The 21247-nt window shown below is 37.0% G+C and overlaps 3 protein-coding genes across 3 annotated transcripts; all 3 read left to right on the top strand.

Annotated features, from left to right (window-relative positions):
- The first annotated feature begins 1682 nt into the window (after positions 1-1682).
- Positions 1683-4741, top strand: LOC149035079 (uncharacterized). Its single transcript, XM_089192677.1, has 4 exons — positions 1683-2345; positions 3159-3303; positions 3589-3760; positions 4044-4741. The coding sequence occupies exons 1-4, from the start codon at positions 2004-2006 to the stop codon at positions 4180-4182; spliced, it is 798 nt and encodes a 265-aa protein (XP_089048803.1). The 5' UTR covers positions 1683-2003; the 3' UTR covers positions 4183-4741.
- Positions 4742-7371: 2630 nt separating this feature from the next.
- Positions 7372-9728, top strand: LOC113677880 (uncharacterized). The gene is made up of 4 exons (XM_089192678.1): positions 7372-7713; positions 8566-8717; positions 8995-9156; positions 9517-9728. Exons 1-4 carry the CDS (start codon positions 7372-7374, stop codon positions 9653-9655), a joined length of 795 nt encoding a protein of 264 aa, XP_089048804.1. The 3' UTR covers positions 9656-9728.
- An 8339-nt stretch (positions 9729-18067) lies between these two features.
- Positions 18068-20713, top strand: LOC113677879 (uncharacterized). Its single transcript, XM_027194733.2, has 4 exons — positions 18068-18553; positions 19372-19516; positions 19801-19972; positions 20403-20713. Exons 1-4 carry the CDS (start codon positions 18212-18214, stop codon positions 20590-20592), a joined length of 849 nt encoding a protein of 282 aa, XP_027050534.2. The 5' UTR covers positions 18068-18211; the 3' UTR covers positions 20593-20713.
- The last annotated feature ends 534 nt before the right edge of the window (positions 20714-21247 follow it).

Below are 21247 nucleotides of genomic sequence, written 5' to 3'. Positions count from 1 at the left end.
GGACGTGTCTCCATACCAAAACTCCCCGTGCATTTCGCTGGAAACCGGCGAGCGTTTTCTAGCTGCATTTCCAAGTTTGCTTCTCTCTGGCTATGCTCTTGACAATCAGACTGGACATGGCCGCAGAAAAGACTTGGGCACGAGGTCAATTTTCTCCCTACCACGAGTGGTACGGTCGATCAATGTACAATACTTACCCTGTCCCCACAGAGACACCTATTTAGGCTAAAATGCTATCGAAGGGAAATAGATGCGGTAAAATTGACTGTGAAGCGAGTCATAAAAGAGTTAAGAGTGACAAAGTTTCAAGATAAATATCCTAAGATTTTATTTTGGGAACTTTGGGGATGGAATAATCCTTTTGAAATCACGTGCGAAAAGCTTATATTAATAGAGAACGCATTTTCAAGTGCGAACCTAAAATAAATATTTAGGTAATAGCTTTTCGCAAGTCGGAATCCGACGTCAGACTTAAAATAATTTCTTTTTAGCAATGTAGTATGTAAGTAGGATTTGGATTTAATAAAGTTATACAATGTAATACATTGATCTTCTTTCTTACAGCAACTATTATGTTTCTTCCTTTTTGTTGTGCGCCCCTCTTAAAAGGTTGCATGCGTGGGTAGCACAGTTCTTCAGTTATTTTTCTTTCCAATTTTATTGACGTACGAGAATAGCTGATGCCTCTGATAACTGTACGATGCTTTATGGAAAACAAGTTCTTTGTGAGCGAAAGACAGGTGCATTCGATAACTATCTTTGACTAAATAAAAATGTTTAAGAAACGAAAAATTGTTCTGTTGTAACAATACACAGTACATGACTCAGGACATAAAAATGAGATGTTATTCTTACATGGCCAATAGAACTATAAATTTTACAATTCTGTTCGAAGTGTCAACCTATTCGACTCTTTAATTTTGCATATTTACCAAAGACTGACTGCTGGAGGTAATCTAATTCCTATTGCTTCAGAAACTTTATCTAGTGATGTCATGCATCGACACAAAGGTGGAAAGTCTAATTACAACAAGGAAATTCGGCTCGCTTAAGACGGGTATTATCGTATTTAGCTAGCAAAAACTTCTCAAAGTCCAGATGCATTTTTGGTATCACATCGCCGTTTTACCCAATTTTCTTCTCGGAATATTCCCATTCCTGAGTAAAATAAATATTTAGGTAATAGCTTTTCGCAAGTAGGAATCCGACATCAGACTTAAAATAATTTCTTATTTAGCAATGTAGTATGTAAGTAGGATTTGGATTTTAATAAAGTTATACAATGTAATACATTGAGCTTCTTTCTTAATGCAACTATTATATTTCTTCCTTTTTGTTGTGCGCCCCTCTTAAAAGGTTGCATGCGTGGGTAGCACAGTTGGTTTTCAGTTATTTTTCTTTCCAATTTTATTGACGCACGAGAATAGCTGATGCCTCTGATAACTGTACGATGCTTTATGGAAAACAAGTGCTTTGTGAGCGAAAGACAGGTGCATTCGATAAATATATTTGACTGAACAAAAATGTTTAAGAAACGAAAAATTGTTCTGTTGTAACAATACACAGTACATAACTCAGGACATAAAAATGAGATGTTATTCTTACATGGCCAATAGAACTATAAATTTTACAATTCTGTTCGAAGTGTCTACCTATTCGACTCTTTAATTTTGCATATTTACCAAAGACTGCCTACTGGAGGTAATCAACCTCCCATTGCTTCAGAAACATTAATCTAGTGATGTCGTTCATTGACACAAAGGTGGAAAGTCTAATTACAACAAGGAAATTCGGCTCTACCTATTCAACTCTTTGATTGATTTAATTGCAAATTTACCAAAGACTGACTGCTGGAGGCAATCTAACTCCTACTGCTTCAGAAACTTTATCTAGTGATGTCATGCATCGACACAAAGGTGGAAAGTCTAATTACAACGAGGAAATTCGGCTCGCTTAAGACGGGTATTATCGTATTTAGCTAGAAAAAACTTCTCAAAGTCCAGATGCATTTTTGGTATCACATCGCCGTTTTGCCCAATTTTCTTCTCGGACTATTCCCATTCCTGAGTCTTGGTCAGCATTCAGTTAGGCAAGGCAGACAATTTTACAAACTGGCGGACAGTTATCTGGTGGGAAACACAACATCGACAAGACACGTAAAGGACTATTTTTACTGTTCCTTCCTCTGTCTGAAGCACGAACCATTCGCTTGCTTGTCGTTCAATATGGCTCGGAATAGTGACAACGGCTATCATACCTGCGAATTAAGCAGTTCAGAGAGATACCTTGAGCCACAAAGAATAGAAGAAAGGCTCGGCTATGATTATTATGGCACAACTACTGAAGTATGTGATACGTCTTACTTGTTTGTAGTCCTAGGTTAATAAGTCTGTTACAACATTACCGTGATCAACAAGTTTACGACTGCTTCTTTCTTTAATGCAAGCATCTGATAAAGTTAAAAAGGGGTAATTTTGTATTTCAATAACAAACCTCAAATTGAGCAGACCCCCAAAGCTTTTGCATCACACGGGCGTTAGACGAACTAAAAAAAGAAAAACAGAAGTAAGGCTCGGCTATGATTATTATGGTAGAACTACTGAAGTATGTGATACGTTTTAATTGTTTGTTGTTCTAGTTGGAATGGTCTGTTATAACTATAACCACGATCAAACAGTTGACGATCGCTTTTTTACTTTTATGGAGTCATCTGATAAAGATAAAATAATGTAAATATTGTGTTTCAATAATATGTTTTCGAAGTACAGTAACAACTGTACTGAGCAAACCTCAAATTGCATGAACCTCCAGAGCCTTTGTATCACGCAAGCGCTAGAGAAAGCGTCGTCTTCCGTGTAAACATTTGAAAATGAAAAAGTACGAATTCGGACTTAAAAAATTATATTTATAATTATAGTCACAAGTCGAACTGAGGAAAGAAAACGAACTTCACAAACAAGGAACTTAATCAGGGTCTATAATAAGAGATTTGAGTTTCATTTACAAACGATTTCTCACGCTTCGGTCTGTTGAGTAGACAGGATTTTTTTCCATGAAAACAATAGCGCGAAATCTTCCTTTTTTTCAATGACTTCTCTATTATGTTCAAAAACACGGAGAGTTCTAGGGTACTTTTGTAATAATAGGAGATATATTAGTCTCTTTTCAGGATATCTCCATGTTCTAGTAATCCGTGTAGTAATGGAGGGACGTGCTCTCAAGGCAAGCGGTCTGGTGAATTTTCCTGCCAGTGCCTTCCAGAAGTTACTGTGCTTCCGTTTATTGACAACAATTGTAATATTGGTAAGAGGTTTGAAGTTGTGGATTAGAACAAAAAAAAACCACCAAAATTGAGACTTATTTGCTGGGATTACCAAGTTTGGTTCCTATGGGGATTCTATAACTTAATATCGTCGAAAACCCCCTTTGATTTTCGAATATGACCTTTTTTTCCATTGTTTGCCTGTTGTATTACGCTACGTAATAACTTTTTGAACGCTTTCCCTTGTAAAATCCCATAAGTATGAGACATATACCGAAACGCCGCATTATTGTTATTTTCTGCTTTTTTCTATATCATATTCAAAGACACGAAAAGGATGGTTCGCTACAAATCTGTGGAAGGAGTGTTTCATACTAAAACAGGCAGGTATAGGCTAAACTATGAAAATGCCAAACGTTTATGTGCACTTCACGGAGCAAAATTGGCCACATACAGCCAACTACTCAAGGCCTGGCAAGCAGGAGCTGAAATGTGCGCGTAAGTAAAAGTTTACTTGTTTCTTCCCCTTTCACTTCATCTTTGTAACGGCCCGTTCGTCTCCAATGCTTAAAAATCCACATTGCCATCATGTAAATTACCTAGTTTTGGAGCTCTTGCTTATAGGCGTGTAAACTTCACTCTGCCTTTTTCATTCCTATGTTTATTATTACTGTCATTATTATCATTATTATTAATAGTATTTTTATCATTATTATAATGATAATAATAATAATTATTATTATTAGTATTACGATATTTTTGTGATATATTTGATATCCAGGTATGGATGGTTGATCGATGCCACCGTTCTCCTCGCAATGCAGACAAAGAAGATACCGTGTGGAAATAAGATCGGCCTGTTTGGGCATTCATCACCAAAACCCAAAAGCCAGACTTACAACGCTTGGTGTTTCAAGTAAATGAATCGCGCGAAGAACAATTCAGTATGTTAAAACTGTCTATGGAGAGAAACTTCTCATTTTCATAGTGTTACTCTGGGTTTTTTTTTTTAGCTTTTTGTCGTAAATTTTCTTTGCTATTTTTAATATAGTTTCCTCTTTAGTTTAATTTAGAACCAATACATTTCCCTTGGCGTACATAGAAAAAAACTTGGCTATACCTACATTTTTTTTAAGTATTTTCTTTCGATGAATTCTGCTGTTCGAAGCTGAAGAGTGAACTTGAAAAATATAGCAAACATAATAAAATGATGCTTGCAACCAGCGCATTTCAATATATAACGTTTAAACACGCGAGCCTGAAGGCGGGAAGTCGATTAAAACAAAAAAAAACTTGAAGTATCACCTCTCTCGTTAGTCATAAGAGAACGCTTGCCTTCTGTAGCGCTTTGTGATGATCTTCCCTTTTAATAAGTGCGTCGGACTTTGTAGAAACACTTGTCACACTTTGTAATAACTTAAGTACAGATGGTCGGACGAAAAAATATATTGTGGTCAAAAACCGTGATTATATTTCATCATAATTATTGCACTTGATAATTTTTTTTCTGAAATATCTCGCCTCATTAACCCACTTCACTATGCTTACGTTACCCATTTTGTTTAGACTTCGAGTGTGCTGGAACATAGTTGAAAATCATCAATAATAATCAGAAAAAGTGACATCTCAAATGATTGGCTGGTCTAAAATACCAGTGTGCCAAAGAAACATCTCAGTATCAAAAGTTCATGTTCAAATTTCCTTCTCTATGTGCAACTGCTTGCAAGAAGGCGTTTCCATTCTGTCGCAATATCTTGATAGGGGAATGAAACCAACAGTAGTTATTGATTTTTAACACGAGTTTAACCAGAAAAAGGGGGTCAATGTTACATTCGCAATTTTAGCTAGTTGTTACGGAATCCCAGCTATGGGCTCTAAGAAAACTGTCATGACGATATGACTGACAGATGAAGGAAAAAAAAGAAAGAGACCTGAAAAATTCAGGCCTCTGTGGGATTCGAGCCTCTGTTCTTCAGATACTAGTTTGTGGGTCAAATTCAAGAAGAACAATTCAGTATGTTAAAACTGTCTATGGAGAGAAACTACTCATTTTCATAGTGTTACTTTAGATTTTTGTTTTAGCTTTTTTTCATAAATTTTTGTGCTTTTTTCAATATAGTTTCCTCTTTAGTTTCATTTAGAACCAATTCATTTACCTTAGTGTACATAGAAAATAACCTGGCTGTACCTACATTTTTATTAAGTATTTTCTTCCTATGAGTTCTCCTGTTCGAAGCTGAAGGATGAACTTGAAAAATATAGCAAACATAATGAAATGCTGCTTGCAATTAGTGCATTTCAATATATAACGTTTAAATACGCGAGCCTGAAGGCGGGAAGTTGATTAAAACTAAAAAAAATAATAACCTCCCTCGTTAATCATAAGGGAACGCTTACCTTTTGTAGCGCTTTTTGATGATCTTCGCTTTTAATAAGTCCCGTCGGACTTTGTAGAACACGTGTTGCACTTTGAAATAACTTAGGTACAGATGGTCGGTAGAAAAAATATATAGTGGCCAAAAATCGGGATTGTATTTCATCATAATTATTGCAATGGATAATTGTTTTTCTGAAATATTGTGCCTCATTAACCCACGTCACTATGCCCACGTTATCCATTTTCTTTAGACTTCGAATGTGCTGGAACATAGTAGAGAATTATCAATAATAATCAGAAAAAGCGACATCTCAAACGACGTGGCCTGTCTAAGATAACAATGTGACAAAAAAACATCTCAGTATCGACATTTCGTTTTTAAATTTCATTCTCTATGTGCTACTGTTTGCAAGAAGGCATTTCCACTTTGTTGCAATATCTTGAAAGGGGGAATAGAAGCAACGATATTCATTGATTTTTAACACGAGTTTAGCCTGAAAAAAGGAGGCCAATGTTATATTTGCAATTGTAGTTAGTTGTTACGGAATCCCACCTGTGGCTCTAAGAAAACTGTCATGACTATATGGCTGACTGATCGGCATTTTTCTCAGCCATACTTCACGATTTAAGATCATTTCACCCTGGGACATGTCTCAATACCAAACTCCCCGCGCATTTCGCTGGAACGAGCGTTTTCTACCTGCATTTCCAAGTTCACTTTTCTCTGGCTATACCCTTGACAACCAGCCTGGACATGGCCGCAGAAAAAACTTGGGCACGAGGTCAATTTTCTCCCTACCGCGAGTGGTACGTTCGATCAATGTACAATACTTACCCTATCCCCACAGAGACACCTATTTGCGCTAAAATGCTATCAAAGGGGAAGGGATGCGGTGAAATTGACTATGAAGCGAATCATAAAAGAGTCAAAAGTGGCAAATTTTCAAGATGAATATGCTAAGATTTCAATTTGGGAACTTTGGGGATGGATTACTGCTTTTAAAATCATCGGCGAAAAGTTTATATTAATAGAGAACACATTTTTAAGTGAGAACCTAAGATAAATATTTAGGTATCATAGCTTTTGGCAAGTCGGAATCCGACGTCAAACTTAAAAAAATAATTTCTTATTTAGCAATGCAGTATGTAAGTAGGATTTGGATTTTAATAAAGTTATACAATGTAATACATTGTGCTTCTTTCTTACTGCATCTATTATATTTATTCCTTTTTGTTGTGCGCCCCCCTTAAAAGGTTGCATGCGTGGGTAGCACAGTTGGTTTTCAACTATTTTTCTTTCCAATTTAATTGACGCACGAAAGTAACTGATGCCTCTCATAACTGTTCGATGCTTTATGGAAAACAAGTTCTTTGTGAGCGAAAAACAGGTGCATTCGATATTTACGTTTGACTAAATAAAACTATTTAAGAAACGAAAACTCGTTATATTGTAACGCTACACAGTGCATGACTAAGGACATAAAAATGAGATGTTATTCTTACATGGGCGATAGAACTACAAATTTTACAATTCTGTTCGAAGTGTCTACCTATTCGACTCTTTAATTTTGCACATTTACCAAAGACTGCCTGCTGGAGGTAATCTAACTCCCATTGCTTCAGAAACATTAATCTAGTGATGTCATTCATCAACACAAAGGTGGAAAGTCTAATTACAAAAAGGAAATTCGGTTCGTATAAGATTGTATCTAGCTGCACTTTGGATATCTAGATGCACTTTGGATATCACATCGCCGTTTTGCCCAATTTTCTTCTCGGGATATTCCCTTTCCTGAGTCTTGCTCAACATTCAGTTAGGCAAGGCAGACAATTTTACAAAATGGTGGACAGTTATCTGGTGGGAAACGCAACATCGACAAGACACGTAAAAGACTATTTTGACTGTTCCTTCCTCTGTCTGGAGCACGAACCATTCGCTTGCTTGTCGTTCAATATAGCTCGGAATAGCGAAAACGGCTATCATACCTGCGAATTAAGCAGTTCTGAGAGATACCTTAAGCCGCAAAGAATAGAAGAAAGGCTCGGCTATGATTATTATGGCACAACTACTGAAGTATGTGATACGTCTTACTTGTTTGTAGTCCTGGGTTTATTAGTCTGTCACAACATTAACTGTGATCAACAGGTTTACAACTGCTTTTTTCTTTAATGCAAGCATCTGATAAAGTAAAAAAGGGGTAATTTTGTATTTCAATAAAATGTTTTCGCAGTACAGTAACACCTGTACTGAGCAAACCTCAAATTGAACGGACCCCCAGCGCTTTTGCATCACACGGCCGTTAGACGAACTAAAAAAGAAAAACAGAAGAAAGGCTCGGCTATGATTATTATGATACAACTACCGAAGTATGTGATACGTTTTAATTGTTTGTAGTTCTAGGTGGAATGGTCTGTTATAACTATAACCACGATCAAACAGTTGACGATCACTTTTTTACTTTCATGGAGTCATCTGATAAATGTAAAATAATTTAAACATTGTATTTCAGTTGTATGTTTTCGAAGTACAGTAACACCTGCACTGAGCAAACCTCAAATTGCATGAACCTCCAGAGCCTATGTATCACGCGAGCGCTGCACAAAGCGTCGTCTTCCATGTAAACATTTGAAAATAAAAAAGTGCGGATTCGGACTAAAAAAATTATACTTATAATTATAGTTACAAGACGAACTGAGGAAAGAAAATGAACTTCACAAACAAGGAACTTAATCAGGGTCTATAATGAAAGATTTGAGTTTCATTTCCAATCGATTTCTCCCGCTTCGGTCTGTTGAGTAGACAGGATTTTTCGCCATGAGCTCAAAAGTGCGATGCGAAATCTTCCTTTTTTTCTATGACTTCTCTATTATTTTCAAAAACACGGAGAGTTCTAGGGTACTTTTGTAATAATAGGAAATATATTAGTCTCTTTTCAGGATATCCCCATGTTCTAGTAATCCGTGTATTAATGGAGGGACGTGCACCCAAGGCAAGCGGTCTGGTGAATTTTCCTGCCAGTGCCTTCCAGAAGTTACCGTGCTTCCGTTTACTGACAACAATTGTAATATTGGTAAGAGGTTTGAAGTTGTGGATTAGAACAAAAAGAAACCACCGAAATTGAGACTTATTTCCTGGGATTACCAAGTTTGGTTCCTATGGGGATTCTATAACTTCATATCGTCGAAAACCCCCTTTGATTTTCGAATATCACCTTTTTCCATTGTTTGCTCGTTGCATTACGCTACGTAATAATTTTTTGAACGCTTTGCCTCGTAAAATCCCATAACTATGAGACATATACCGAAAACGCCGCATGATTTTTATTTTCTTCTGTTTTCTATATCGTATTCAAAGATACAAATCTTACAAATCTGTGGAAGGAGTGTTTCATACTAAAACAGGCAGGTATAAACTAAACTATGAAAATGCCAAACGTTTATGTGCACTTCAAGGAGCACAATTGGCCACATACAGCCAACTACACAAGGCCTGGAAAGCTGGTGCTGAAACATGCGAGTAAGTAAATGTTTACTTTTTTTCTTCCCCCTTTACTTCGTCTTTGTAACGGCCCATTCTTCTCCATCCCTTAAGGAAATGCCGATGGGAATTGTCTCAAGTTGTGAGCAAAACTTCTGTAGCAAAATCTTTATCTATAGGTATTATACTAACAGTTTATTTTGGTAGCCGAAAGTAGAGCATGCAGAAAATTGATAAGGTGCTTATAAAACTTATGCTCTGTCCTCTGGGAATGGGAACCCAATAAGACCAAGTCTTCCTTATTCAAAGACACTGTAATGACTTGTTAATGCACCTCTCTGCAGAGGACACTTTTGTTAGATGGTTTTTTATTTGATAATTAATTTGTTTGAAATTCAGGTTTGGATGGTTAATTGATGTCACCGCTCGCTTCCCAATGCAGACGAAAAGGGTACCTTGTGGAAATAGGGTTGGCATCATTGGCTCTTCTTTACCAAAATCCAAAAGCCACACTTATAACGCTTGGTGTTTCAAATAAGAGTGTCGCGAAAAGAACAATTTTAGGAGAGATAGGTAACCAAGGCAACATCGCCACACGCTAAACCACGACGCGCGGCTAACAAACAGCTGCTTGTCTGGTTGACGGAAAACTTAAAAAAAAAAATAGAGGGAAACATTATTTGCGTAAAGAATTCTTATTTCCTTGGTTTGTATCTTCTTGAGCAGCACTGTCTGACGAGCGCTTAGTCAGAAAGTTCTGTCTGACGAGCGCTTAGGCGCGAAACTCAGAGTAACATAGAATCGATGCGTCCTCTTTGATTCTTTCAACTATACATACTCAGATCTGCCACCACAGCATTGAGCACTTTATGCCAAGGTAGACTCTACCCCCACATTTATATATATATATATATATATATATATATATATATATAATTTGCACAATGGAGAATGTGCTTCCGTTTTCAACGCTTTATTTAAGATGTATATATATATACATCTGAAAGTAAGATAAATCAATGAGACATAACTTTTCTGTGACTCTGATATATATATATATATATATATATATATATATATATATATATATATATATATGAATGTGGGAGTAGAGTCTACCTTGGCATAAAGTGCCTAATGCTGTCGTAGCAGAGCTAAGTATACATAAGTTAAAGAACTAAAGAGGACGCATCGATTCTCTGTTACTCTGAGTTTCGCGCCTGAGCGCTCGTCAGACAAAGTTCGTCAGACAAAGTTCTGTCTGACGAGCGCTTAGGCGCGAAACTCAGAGTCACAGAGAATCGATGCATCCTCTTTAATTCTTTAACTTATGTATGCATATTTAAAGACTCACTTATGTAGTAGTAGTAGTAGTTGTCGTCGGGAGTGACCGACTGTTTAGAAAGCTATACCGTGAGAGAGAGCTATAGTGGAAGATTGCTAATTTAAACACCGACGGCCTAAGCCCACGTCTCGAGAAAAGGCAAACGATAAATTCATGAAAGCGTCACGCGTTGTGTAACTCGTTGTTAATTTACGAGAGGAACCTTTGATAATTTGAACACGTTATAAGGAATAGTATGGGGAGCCAAATAAGGTCGATTTAAAACGATCAATATTTCAAAATATGGACATTTTACTCGAAAAATCAATAACACTTGCTCACATCCTTTGTGTCCGTTATAGTTTCTGGCAATTTCTGCCGTTTTAAGCTCACTTTTCCATCCCTGTTATTCCTGTCAAAAGACCAAGTCAAGGCTGCACACTCAAATTTCGACCGTTGTCCACGCGGAGGTGGTTTAAGTCCCGAAAATTCTCCCGATCGGCATTTTTCTCAGCGATACTTAACGATTTAAGATCATTCCACCCTGGGGCATGTCTCAATACCAAAACTCCCCGCGCATATCGCTGGAACGAGCGTTTTCCACCTGCATTCCAAGTTCGCTTCTCATTGGCTATGTTCTTGACAATCAGACTAGACACGGCCGCGGAAGAGACTTGGGTACGAGGTCAATTTTCTCCCTGCCGCGAGTTATACGGTCGATCGATGTACAATACTTACGCCATCCTCACAGAGACACCTAACGAAAGATAAATGTTTAGGTATCAGCTTTTCGCAAGTCCGAATCCGACTCCTTACTGCATCTATTATATTTCTTCCTTTTATGTCGTGCGCCCCTCTTAAAAGGTTGCATGCGCGGTTGGCACAGTTGGTTTTCAATTATTTTTCCATTCAACTTAATTGACGCACAAAAATAGCTGAAAGATGCGTCTCATAACTGTATGATGTTATATGAAAAACAAGTTCTTTGGGAGCGAAAGACAGGTGCATTCGATATCTATGTTTCAATAAATAAAACTATTTAAGAAACGAAAACGTGTTCTGTTTCGTAAGCCTATTTGCAACAATAAACAGTACATAACTAAGGACACTAAAATGAGATGATATTTTTACGATGGGCTATAGAACTTCACATTTAACATTTCTGTTTGGAGTGCCTACCTATTCAACTCTTTAATTTTGCATATATATCAAACTCTGCCCGCCGGAGGTAATTTAACTCCCATTGCTTCAGAAACATTCATCTAGTGATGTCATTCATTGACACAAAGGTGGAAAGTGTAATTACAACGAGGAAATGCGGCTCGTTTAAAATGGGTATTATCGTATCTAGCTACAAAAAATTCTCAAAGTCCAGATGCATTTTGGATATCACTTCGCCGTTTTGCCCAATTTTCTTCACGGAATATTTCTATTCCTTGCTCAGCATTTAATTACGCGAGAAGGCAATTTTACAAACTGGCGGACAGTTACCTGGTGGTAAACACAACATCGACAAGACACCTATTGGACCAGTTTGACTGTTCCTTCCTTTGTCTGAGGTACGAACCATTCGCTTGCTTGTCATTCAATATGGCTCGGAATAGCGACAACAGCTATCACACCTGCGGATTAAGCAGTTCAGAGAGATATGTTGAACCGCAAAGAATGGAAAGGCTCGGTTTGATTATTATGGCACAACTACTGAAGTATGTGACACGTCTTACTTGATTGTAGTTCTAGGTGGAATGGTCTGTTATAACTATAACCGCGATCAAACAGTTGACGACTATTTTTCACTTTTATGGAGTCATCTGATAGATATAAAATAATGTAAATATTGCGTTTCAATAATATGTTTTCGAGGTACAGTAACACCTGTACTGAGCAAACCTCAAATGGAACGAACACCCAGAGCCTTTGTATCACACGAGCGCTGGACAAAGCCTCGTCTTCCATGTAAACATTTGAAAATGAACACGTGCGGATTCGGATAATACATATAATTATAATTACATGACAAATTGAATTTATTTATAATTAACAGTTTATTTTGGTAGCCAAAAGTAGAGCATGCAGAAAATTGATAAGGTGCTTATAAAACGTATGCTCTGTTCTCTGGGAATGGGAATCCAATAGGACTAAATCCTCCTTACGCAAAGACACTTTATTGACTTGTTAATGCACCTCTCATCAGAGGACACTTTTGTTAAACGGTTTTTGATTTGATAATTCGTTATGCTACGTTATTTAGAGCTTCTTAACGCTTGAAATATTTCATTACGTACTGACCTATTTTTGGTAGTTTGCTTGAAATTCAGGTATGGATGGTTAACTGATGCCACCGCGCACTTCCCAATGCAGACGAAAAAGGGAGTTTGTGGAAATAAGGTTTGCATCATTGGCTCTTCTTCACCAATATCCAAAAGCAACACCTACAACGCTTGGTGTTTTAAATAAAAGTTTCGCGAAAAGAACAATTTTAGGAGAATTAGGTAACCAAGGCAACATCGCCAAACGCTAAACCATGACGCGCAGCTCACAAACTGCTGCTAATCTGATTGACGGAAAACCGAAAGAAAAACAAAAAGAGAAACATTAGTTGCGTTAAGAATTCTTGTTTTTTGGTTTCTACCTTCTTAAGCAGCACTCAAAGAGACTAAAGAGTCAGAGTTGCACTTCCCAAGTAAGCGGCTTGTTGAGAAAGTTTCTCGAACAAGACTCAACATGGCGTCGTGTAAGATAGAGTTTTCATTAAATTTGAATCCAAAATTGTAAGGATAGGCCTCTTTATGGAATCGCAAGACTCGATTTGTGTCATAGCATCAAAGCATGCATGCTCTACCGATTGAGGTAACAAGCTTACTGCTTAATTAGTATTCATTACTAAGTAGATCACATTCACATTCATTTCTAAACAACCGCAGTTCACATATATGATTTTCATATATTCGCAGTCATGGATTCATCCCTTCACGGATTCATTAAGATCCAAAACCGGTATCACAAAGATCATAGACCGTAGAGGCCTAATTTTTTATTTTTTTTTTCAGGCCTTATTTTCTTTCAAAAAGGCGTAAAATTCCCAGAAGGGATTGGTAATAAATTCATTATAATCTCTGTTGTAGCTTGGTATCCAAGTGTATGTATAATCCAGCAAAATTAATAAAAAACATAAGGTCGCTCATGTAGCCACATAAAGAAAGCACCACAGTTGAAAGAACTCCAATCTTGAGTGGATAGCAGCAGATATGTCACGAATTTAAGAAAATATATGACATTTATTAAAAACGCGATATGAGATGATATTCTTACGATGGGCAATAAAACCATACGTTTTATATTTCTATTCGAGGTGTGCAGCTGGTTTTCAATTATTTTTCTTTCCAACTTAGTTACAAAGCAAGAAATTAGTTGATGCCTCTCATAACTAATCTCATAAAGATGCTTTTTGGAAAACAGGTTCTTTGTGGGCGAAAGACAGGTGCAATCGATATCTATGCTTGACTAAATAAAAACCGTTAAGAAACGAAAACTTGCTCTGGTCTGTAAACTTACTCGCAGCAATACACAGTAGATAACTAGCGACATGAAAATGAGATTTTATTCTTACGATGGGCAATAAATTAAGACTAAACACTTTACATTTCTGTTCGAGGTGCGCGACTGGTTTTCAATAATTTTTCCATTCAACTTAATTACGAAGCACAAAACTGGCTAATGTTTTTTTGCCCATTGAAAAACAAGTTCTCTGTAAGCGAAAGATAGGTGCATTCGATATCTATGCTTGACTAAATAAAACTATTTGCTCAGCATTCAGTTAGGCAAGGCAGACAATTTTAAAACTGGCGGACAGTTATCTGGTGGGAAACACAACATCGACAAGACACGTAAAGGACTATTTTGACTGTTTTTCCTCTGTCTGGAGCACGAATCATTCGCTAGCTTGTCGTACCATATGGCTCGGAATACCGACAATGGCTATCACACTTATCAGTTAAGCGGTTCAGAGAGATATCTTGAGCCGCAAAGAACGGAAGAAAGGGTCGGCTATGATTATTATGGCATGACTACTGAAGTATGTGATACATCTTACTTTTTTGTAGTTCTAGGCTAAAAAGTCTGCAACAACATTTATTAAACCCATTTTGAAATCACTGGTGGTCCCTGTAATCTGATTGGCTCTAGTTGATGTGATTTATTCACGAATCGCACCATTTTTTGCTTTAAGTCGCATCTTTTTCCCAGCCAATGAGGAGGCTATACTAAAAAAAAAACAGCTAATCAGATTTCAAGACTTGTTTAAGTAACCGATCAAATTGCAGAAAAATGAAAGACGAAGAGTATCATATGGCAAATTTTGCAACTTTTCTTTCCAAAACTCTTACATTTCCCCTCAAAAAATGGATGAACTCAGTTTCCGACCGGCTCATAACTGCATCGGTAAAATATTTGAACTGACCAAGACTTGTATTTGGGGGTGATTTCAAAATGGATGTAATAAGGTGGTAATTGAACCTCATGTCGTGCAATTTTGATTTGAAATCATACTTGTGATTTCAAATCAAACTCGGGCTATGCGCTCATTCGATTTTTAAATCACGCTATGATTTCAGCCCAAATTGCACTCCATTCAGTTTAATTACCATTATTAACCGTGACCAACAAGTTTACAACTGCTTTTTTCTTTAATGCGAGCATCTGATAAAGTTTAAAAGGTGTAATTTGTATTTCAATAATATGTTTTCGAAGTACAGTAACTCCTGTACAGAGCAAACCTCAAATTGACCGGACCCCTCAGAGCTTTTGCATCATACGAGCCTTAGACGAACTGAAGAAAGAAAACTTAAAAAAGAAAAATGAATGAAATGAATGGTGAATTTTCCTGCCAGTGCCCTCCAGAAATGACCGTGCTTCCGTTTATTGACGGCAATTGTAATATTGGTAAGAGATTTCAAATTGTATGTAGGAAAAAGAATTATTAATTAGAGAAAAAAGAAACTACCGAAATTGACGATAATTTGCTAAGATTGCCAAAATTAAAATATTGAAGTTCACACGGCAACCAGGTGGACAATCAGACATAGTTTGATGCTACTCTGGTTTGCAGATTTAATGAATGTAACCGAAGAAGTTACAATTCATAGACCCAACGTTTCGACACTCCTGTCTAGTGCCTTCATCAGGGGTGATCTAAACGCTCCAACAAGAGGTCCTTTTATGTGATCACTAATTAGCGGCCTTTTTTATCCGACGAGGTGTAAATTGCCAAGTTTGGTTCCCAAGAGAATCCCATACGTAAATATCTTAGAAAAGCCCCATTGTTTTTCGAATACCACCTTTTTTTTCTCCGATGACCAGTTGCCTTACACTACGTATTGATTTTTTAAATGCGTTGCCGTGTAAAATCCCATAACTACGAGAAAAATGCAAAACCTTAAGCTTTTCATTTCTCTCCGGCTCAACCGATTGGTTTTTGAAAGATGTCAAGAAAACAGTGCAGCATTTTTCGTTTCTTCTGTTTTCTAAATCATATTCAAAGATACGAAGAAGATGGTACGCCTCAAATCTGTGGAGGGTGTGTTCCATATTAAAACAGGCGGGTACGAGTTAGACTATGACAACGCTAAACGTTTATGTGCACTTCAAGGAGCGCAATTGGCCACATACAGCCAACTACACAAGGCCTGGAAAGCTGGTGCTGATCACTGCGAGTAAGTAAATGTTTACTTTTATCTTCCCCTTTCACTTCACCTTTGTAACGGCCCGTTCGCCCTCGATGCTTGAAAATTCACATTGCCGTCATTTACATTACCTAGTTTTGGAGCTCTTCCTCATGGGCGTGTAAATGACACTCTTCCTTTTTTCAGTCCTATGTTTTATTATTACTATCATTATTATCATTGCTAATATTATTAATAGTATTTTTATCGTTACTATAATTATTATTATTTTTTATTATTAATACGATATTTTTGTGATATATTTGATATCCAGGTATGGATGGTTGATCGATGCCACCGTTGTGAAAATGAAGTCGGCCTTGTTGGGTATTTATCACCAAGATCTAATTATAAAAACCAGATTTTCAACGCTGGGTGTTTCAAGTAAATACGTAGCGCGAAGAACAATTTAGTATGGTAGAACTGTCTATCGAGAGAAACTACTCATTTTCACTATGTTACTTAAGGTTTTTTTTTTTACCTTTTTTCACAAATTTTTGTGCTATTTTTAACATAGTTTCCTCTTTAGTTTCAATTAGAACTAATTCATTTACTTTAGCGTGCATAGAAAAAAACCTGCCGACACCTACATTTTTTTTTTAGTATTTTCTTCCCATTAATTCTGCTGTTCGAAGCTGAAGGATGAACTTCAAAAATATAGCAAACATAATAAAATGATGCTTGCAATTAGTGCATTTCAATATATAACGTTTAAATACTCGAGCCTGAAGGTGGGAAGCTGTTTAAAACTAAAAAAATAATCACCATCCTCCTTAATCATAAGAGAACGCTTACCCTCTGTAGCGCTTTGTGTAATAAGTCCCGTCGGACTTTGTAGAAACATTTGTCGTTCTTTGTAATAAGTTATGTACAGATGGTCGGAAGAAAAAAATACATAGTGGTCAAAAATTGTGATTACATTTTATCATAATTATTGCACTTGATAATTTTTTTCTGAAATATCCCGCCTCATTAACCCACTTCACTATGCCTACGTCACTCATCATCAGTAATAATCAGAAAAAGGGACATCTCAAATGATGTGGCTGGTCCAAAATGACAATGTAGCGAAGAGACATCTCAGTATCGAAATTTCATGTTCAATTTTCATTCTCTATGTGCAACAGTTTGCAAAAAGGCATTTCCACTCTGTCGCAATATCTTGAAAGGGGACTGAAAGCAACGATACTTATTGATTTTTAACCCGAGCTGAACCAGAGGCGAGTCATAAAAGAGTTAAGAGTGACAAAGTTTCAAGATTAATATCCTAAGATTTTATTTTGGGAACTTAGGGGATGGATTAATCCTTTTGAAATCACGTGCAAAAAGCTTATATTGATAAAGAACACATTTTCAAGTGCGAACCTAAAATAAATATTTAGGTCATAGCTTTTCGCAAGTCGGAATCCGACGTCAGACTCAAATTAATTTCTTTTTAGCAATGTAGTATGTAAGTAGGATTTGGATTTTAATAAAGTTATACAATGCAATACATTGAGTTTCTTTCTTACTGCATCTATTATATTTCATCCTTTTTGTTGTGCGCCCCTCTTAAAAGGTTGCATGCGTCGGTAGCACAGTTGGTTTTCAATTATTTTTCTTTCCAATTTTATTGACGCACGGGAATAGCTGATGCCTCTCATAACTGTACGATGCTTTATGGAAAACAAGTGCTTTGTGAGCGAAAGACAGGTGCATTCGATAACTATATTTGACTAAATAAAAATGTTTAATAAACGAAAAATTGTTCTGTTGCAACACTACACAGTACATGACTCAGGACATAAAAATGAGATGTTATTCTTACATGGCCAATAGATCTATAAATGTTACAATTCTGTTCGAAGTGTCTACCTATTCAACTCTTTAATTTTGCATATTTACCAAAGACTGACTGCTGGAGGCAATCTAACTCCTGCTGCTTCAGAAACTTTATCTAGTGATGCCATGCATCGACACAAAGGTGGAAGGTCCGATTACAACGAGGAAATTCGGCTCTCTTAAGACGGGTATTATCGTATTTAGCTAGAAAAAACTTCTCAAAGTCCAGATGCATTTTTGGTATCACATCGCTGTTTTGCCCAATTTTCTTCTCGGAATATTCCCATTCCTGAGTCTTGGTCAGCATTCAGTTAGGCAAGGCAGACAATTTTACAAACTGGCGGACAGCTATCTGGTGGGAAACACAACATCGACAAGACACGTAAAGGACTATTTTGACTGTTCCTTCCTCTGTCTGGAGCACGAACTATTCGCTTGCTTGTCGTTCAATATGGCTCGGAATAGTGACAACGGCTATTATACCTGCGAATTAAGCAGTTCAGAGAGATCTCTTGAGCCGCAAAGAATAGAAGAAAGGCCAGGCTATGATTATTATGGCACAACTACTGAAGTATGTGATACGTCTTACTTGTTTCTTGTCCTAGGTTAATTAGTCTGTTACAACATTACCGTGATCAACAAGTTTACGACTGCTTCGTTCTTTAATGCAAGCATCTGATAAAGTTAAAAAGGGGTAATTTTGTGTTTCAATAACAAACCTCAAATTGAGCAGACTCCCAAAGCTTTTGCATCACACGGGCGTTAGACGAACTAAAAAAAGAAAAACAAAAGAAAGGCTCGGCTATGATTATTATGGTAGAACTACTGAAGTATGTGATACGTTTTAATTGTTTGTAGTTCTAGGTGGGATGGTCTGTTATAGCTATAACCACGATCAAACAGTTGACGATCACTTTTTTACTTTTATGGAGTCATCTGATAAAGATAAAATAATGTAAATATTGTGTTTCAATAATATGTTTTCGAAGTACAGTAACAACTGTACTGAGCAAACCTCAAATTGCATGAACCTCCAGAGCCTTTGTATCACGCGAGCGCTAGACAAAGCGTCGTCTTCCATGTAAACATTTGAAAATGAAAAAGTACGAATTCGGACTTAAAATATTATATTTATAATTATAGTCACAAGACGAACTGAGGAAAGAAAATAAACTTCACAAACAAGGAACTTAATCAGAGTCTATAATAAGAGATTTGAATTTCATTTCCAATCGGTATCTCACGCTTCGGTCTGTTGAGTAGACAGGATTTTTTGCCATGAAAACAAAAGCGCGATGCGAAATCTTCCTTTTATTCTATGACTTCTCTATTATGTTCAAAAACACGGAGAGTTCTAGGGTACTTTTGTAATAATAGGAGATATATTAGTCTCTTTTCAGGATATCTCCATGTTCTAGCAATCCGTGTAGTAATGGAGGGACGTGCTCTCAAGGCAAGCGGTCTGGTGAATTTTCCTGCCAGTGCCTTCCAGAAGTGACCGTGCTTCCGTTTATTGACAACAATTGTAATATTGGTAAGAGGTTTGAAGTTGTGGATTAGAACAAAAAGAAACCACCGAAATTGAGACTTATTTGCTGGGATTACCAAGTTTGGTTCCTATGGGGATTCTATAACTTAATAGCGTCGAAAACTCCCTTTGATTTTCGAATATGACCTTTTTCCATTGTTTGCTCGTTGCATTACGCTACGTAATAACTTTTTGAACGCTTTCCCTTGTAAAATCCCACAAATATGAGACATATACCGAAAACGCTGCATTATTGTTTTTTTCTTCTGTTTTCTATATCATATTCAAAGACACGAAGAAGATGGTTCGCTACAAATCTGTGGAAGGAGTGTTTCATACTAAAACAGGCAGCTATAAGCTAAACTATGAAAATGCCAAACGTTTATGTGCACTTCAAGGAGCAAAATTGGCCACCTGCAGCCAACTACACAAGGCCTGGAAAGCTGGTGCTGAAACATGCGAGTAAGTAAATGTTTACTTTTTTTCTTCCCCTTTCACTTCGTCTTTGTAATGGCCCGTTCTTCTCCATCCCTTAAGGAAATGCCGGTGGGAATTGTCTCAATCTGTAAGCAAAACTTCTGTAGCAAAATCTTTATCTATAGGTATGATACTAACAGTTTATTTTGGTAGCCGAAAGTAGAGCATGCAGAAAATTGATAAGATGCTTATAGAACGTTTGCTCTGTTCTCAGTGAATGGGACCCCAATAAGGCTAAATCTTCTTTATGCTAAGACATTGTATTGACTTGTTAATGCACCTCTCATCAGAGGAAACTTTTGTTAAACGGTTTTTGATTTGATAATTCGTTATGCTACGTTATTTAGAGCTTCTTCACGTTTTGAAATATTTCATTAGGTACTGACTTATTTTTGGTAATTTTCTTGAAATTCAGGTATGGATGGTTAATTGATGCCACCGCGCGCTACCCGATGCAGACGAAAAAGGGAGGTTGTGGAAATAAAGTTGGCGTCATTGGCTCTTCTTCACCAATATCCAAAACCAGCACCTACAACGCTTGGTGTTTTAAACAAAAGTGTCGCGAAAATGACGCGCGGCTCACAAACAGCTGCTGGTCTGGTTGACAGAGAACAAAAAAAAAATAGAATGAAACATTATTTGCGTATAGAATTCTTATTTTGTGGTTTTTACCTTCTCAAGCAGAACTCAGAGAGACTAAAGAGGAGTCAGAGTTGCATTTCTTCAGTAAGCGGCTTGTTGAGAAAGTTTGTCGAACATGGCCCAACATGGTGTTGTCTAAGACAGAGTTTTCAGTAAATTTGAATCCAAAACTGCAAGAATAAGCTTCTCTACGGAATCGCAAAACTAGATTTGTGTCATAGTTTCGTTAATAAGAAAACTCTGTTTACATGCATGCTCAACCAATTGAGGTAACAAGCTTACTGCTTAATTAGTATTCCTTACTAAGAAGATCACTTTCATATTCATTTCTTAATAACCGCAGTTCACATATATGATTTTCATATATTCGCAGTCATGGATTCATCCCTTCACGGATCTATTACGAACCAACACCGTAGAAGGCTAATTTTTTTTCAGGCCTTCTTTTCTCTAATGCTTAAACAGTGTTTGTTACTGCGAAGATCGCTTTCATGCGCCAAAATGTAATCTGTTGCCCAGTTCGCTGAATCATTTCTCCGCTTAATTGAAAAACACTTTTCCTTATCCTCAAGATTTCCAACACCAACAGCCCAGGCAAAAGTTCTCAAACGTGCTCAA

Source organism: Pocillopora damicornis, chromosome 13 (genome assembly GCF_964200805.1).
Source record: "Pocillopora damicornis chromosome 13, jaPocDami1.2, whole genome shotgun sequence".
Lineage (NCBI taxonomy): Eukaryota > Metazoa > Cnidaria > Anthozoa > Scleractinia > Pocilloporidae > Pocillopora > Pocillopora damicornis.
The sequence above is the reverse complement of the archived record's forward strand: the minus strand, read 5'-3'. Positions and strand labels throughout refer to the sequence as shown.

Coding starts and splice junctions, on each gene's coding strand:
- LOC113677880 (XM_089192678.1), top strand. CDS start 7,372: ATGCACTTTGGATATCACATCGCCGTTTTGCCCAATTTTCTTCTCGGG. Junction 7,714..8,565: donor ATTATGGCACAACTACTGAA/GTATGTGATACG, acceptor GAAATATATTAG/TCTCTTTTCAGGATATCCCC. Junction 9,157..9,516: donor GCTGGTGCTGAAACATGCGA/GTAAGTAAATGT, acceptor TTTGAAATTCAG/GTTTGGATGGTTAATTGATG.
- LOC149035079 (XM_089192677.1), top strand. CDS start 2,004: ATGCATTTTTGGTATCACATCGCCGTTTTGCCCAATTTTCTTCTCGGA. Junction 2,346..3,158: donor ATTATGGCACAACTACTGAA/GTATGTGATACG, acceptor GAGATATATTAG/TCTCTTTTCAGGATATCTCC. Junction 3,761..4,043: donor GCAGGAGCTGAAATGTGCGC/GTAAGTAAAAGT, acceptor TTTGATATCCAG/GTATGGATGGTTGATCGATG.
- LOC113677879 (XM_027194733.2), top strand. CDS start 18,212: ATGCATTTTTGGTATCACATCGCTGTTTTGCCCAATTTTCTTCTCGGA. Junction 18,554..19,371: donor ATTATGGCACAACTACTGAA/GTATGTGATACG, acceptor GAGATATATTAG/TCTCTTTTCAGGATATCTCC. Junction 19,517..19,800: donor TGACAACAATTGTAATATTG/GTAAGAGGTTTG, acceptor TCATATTCAAAG/ACACGAAGAAGATGGTTCGC.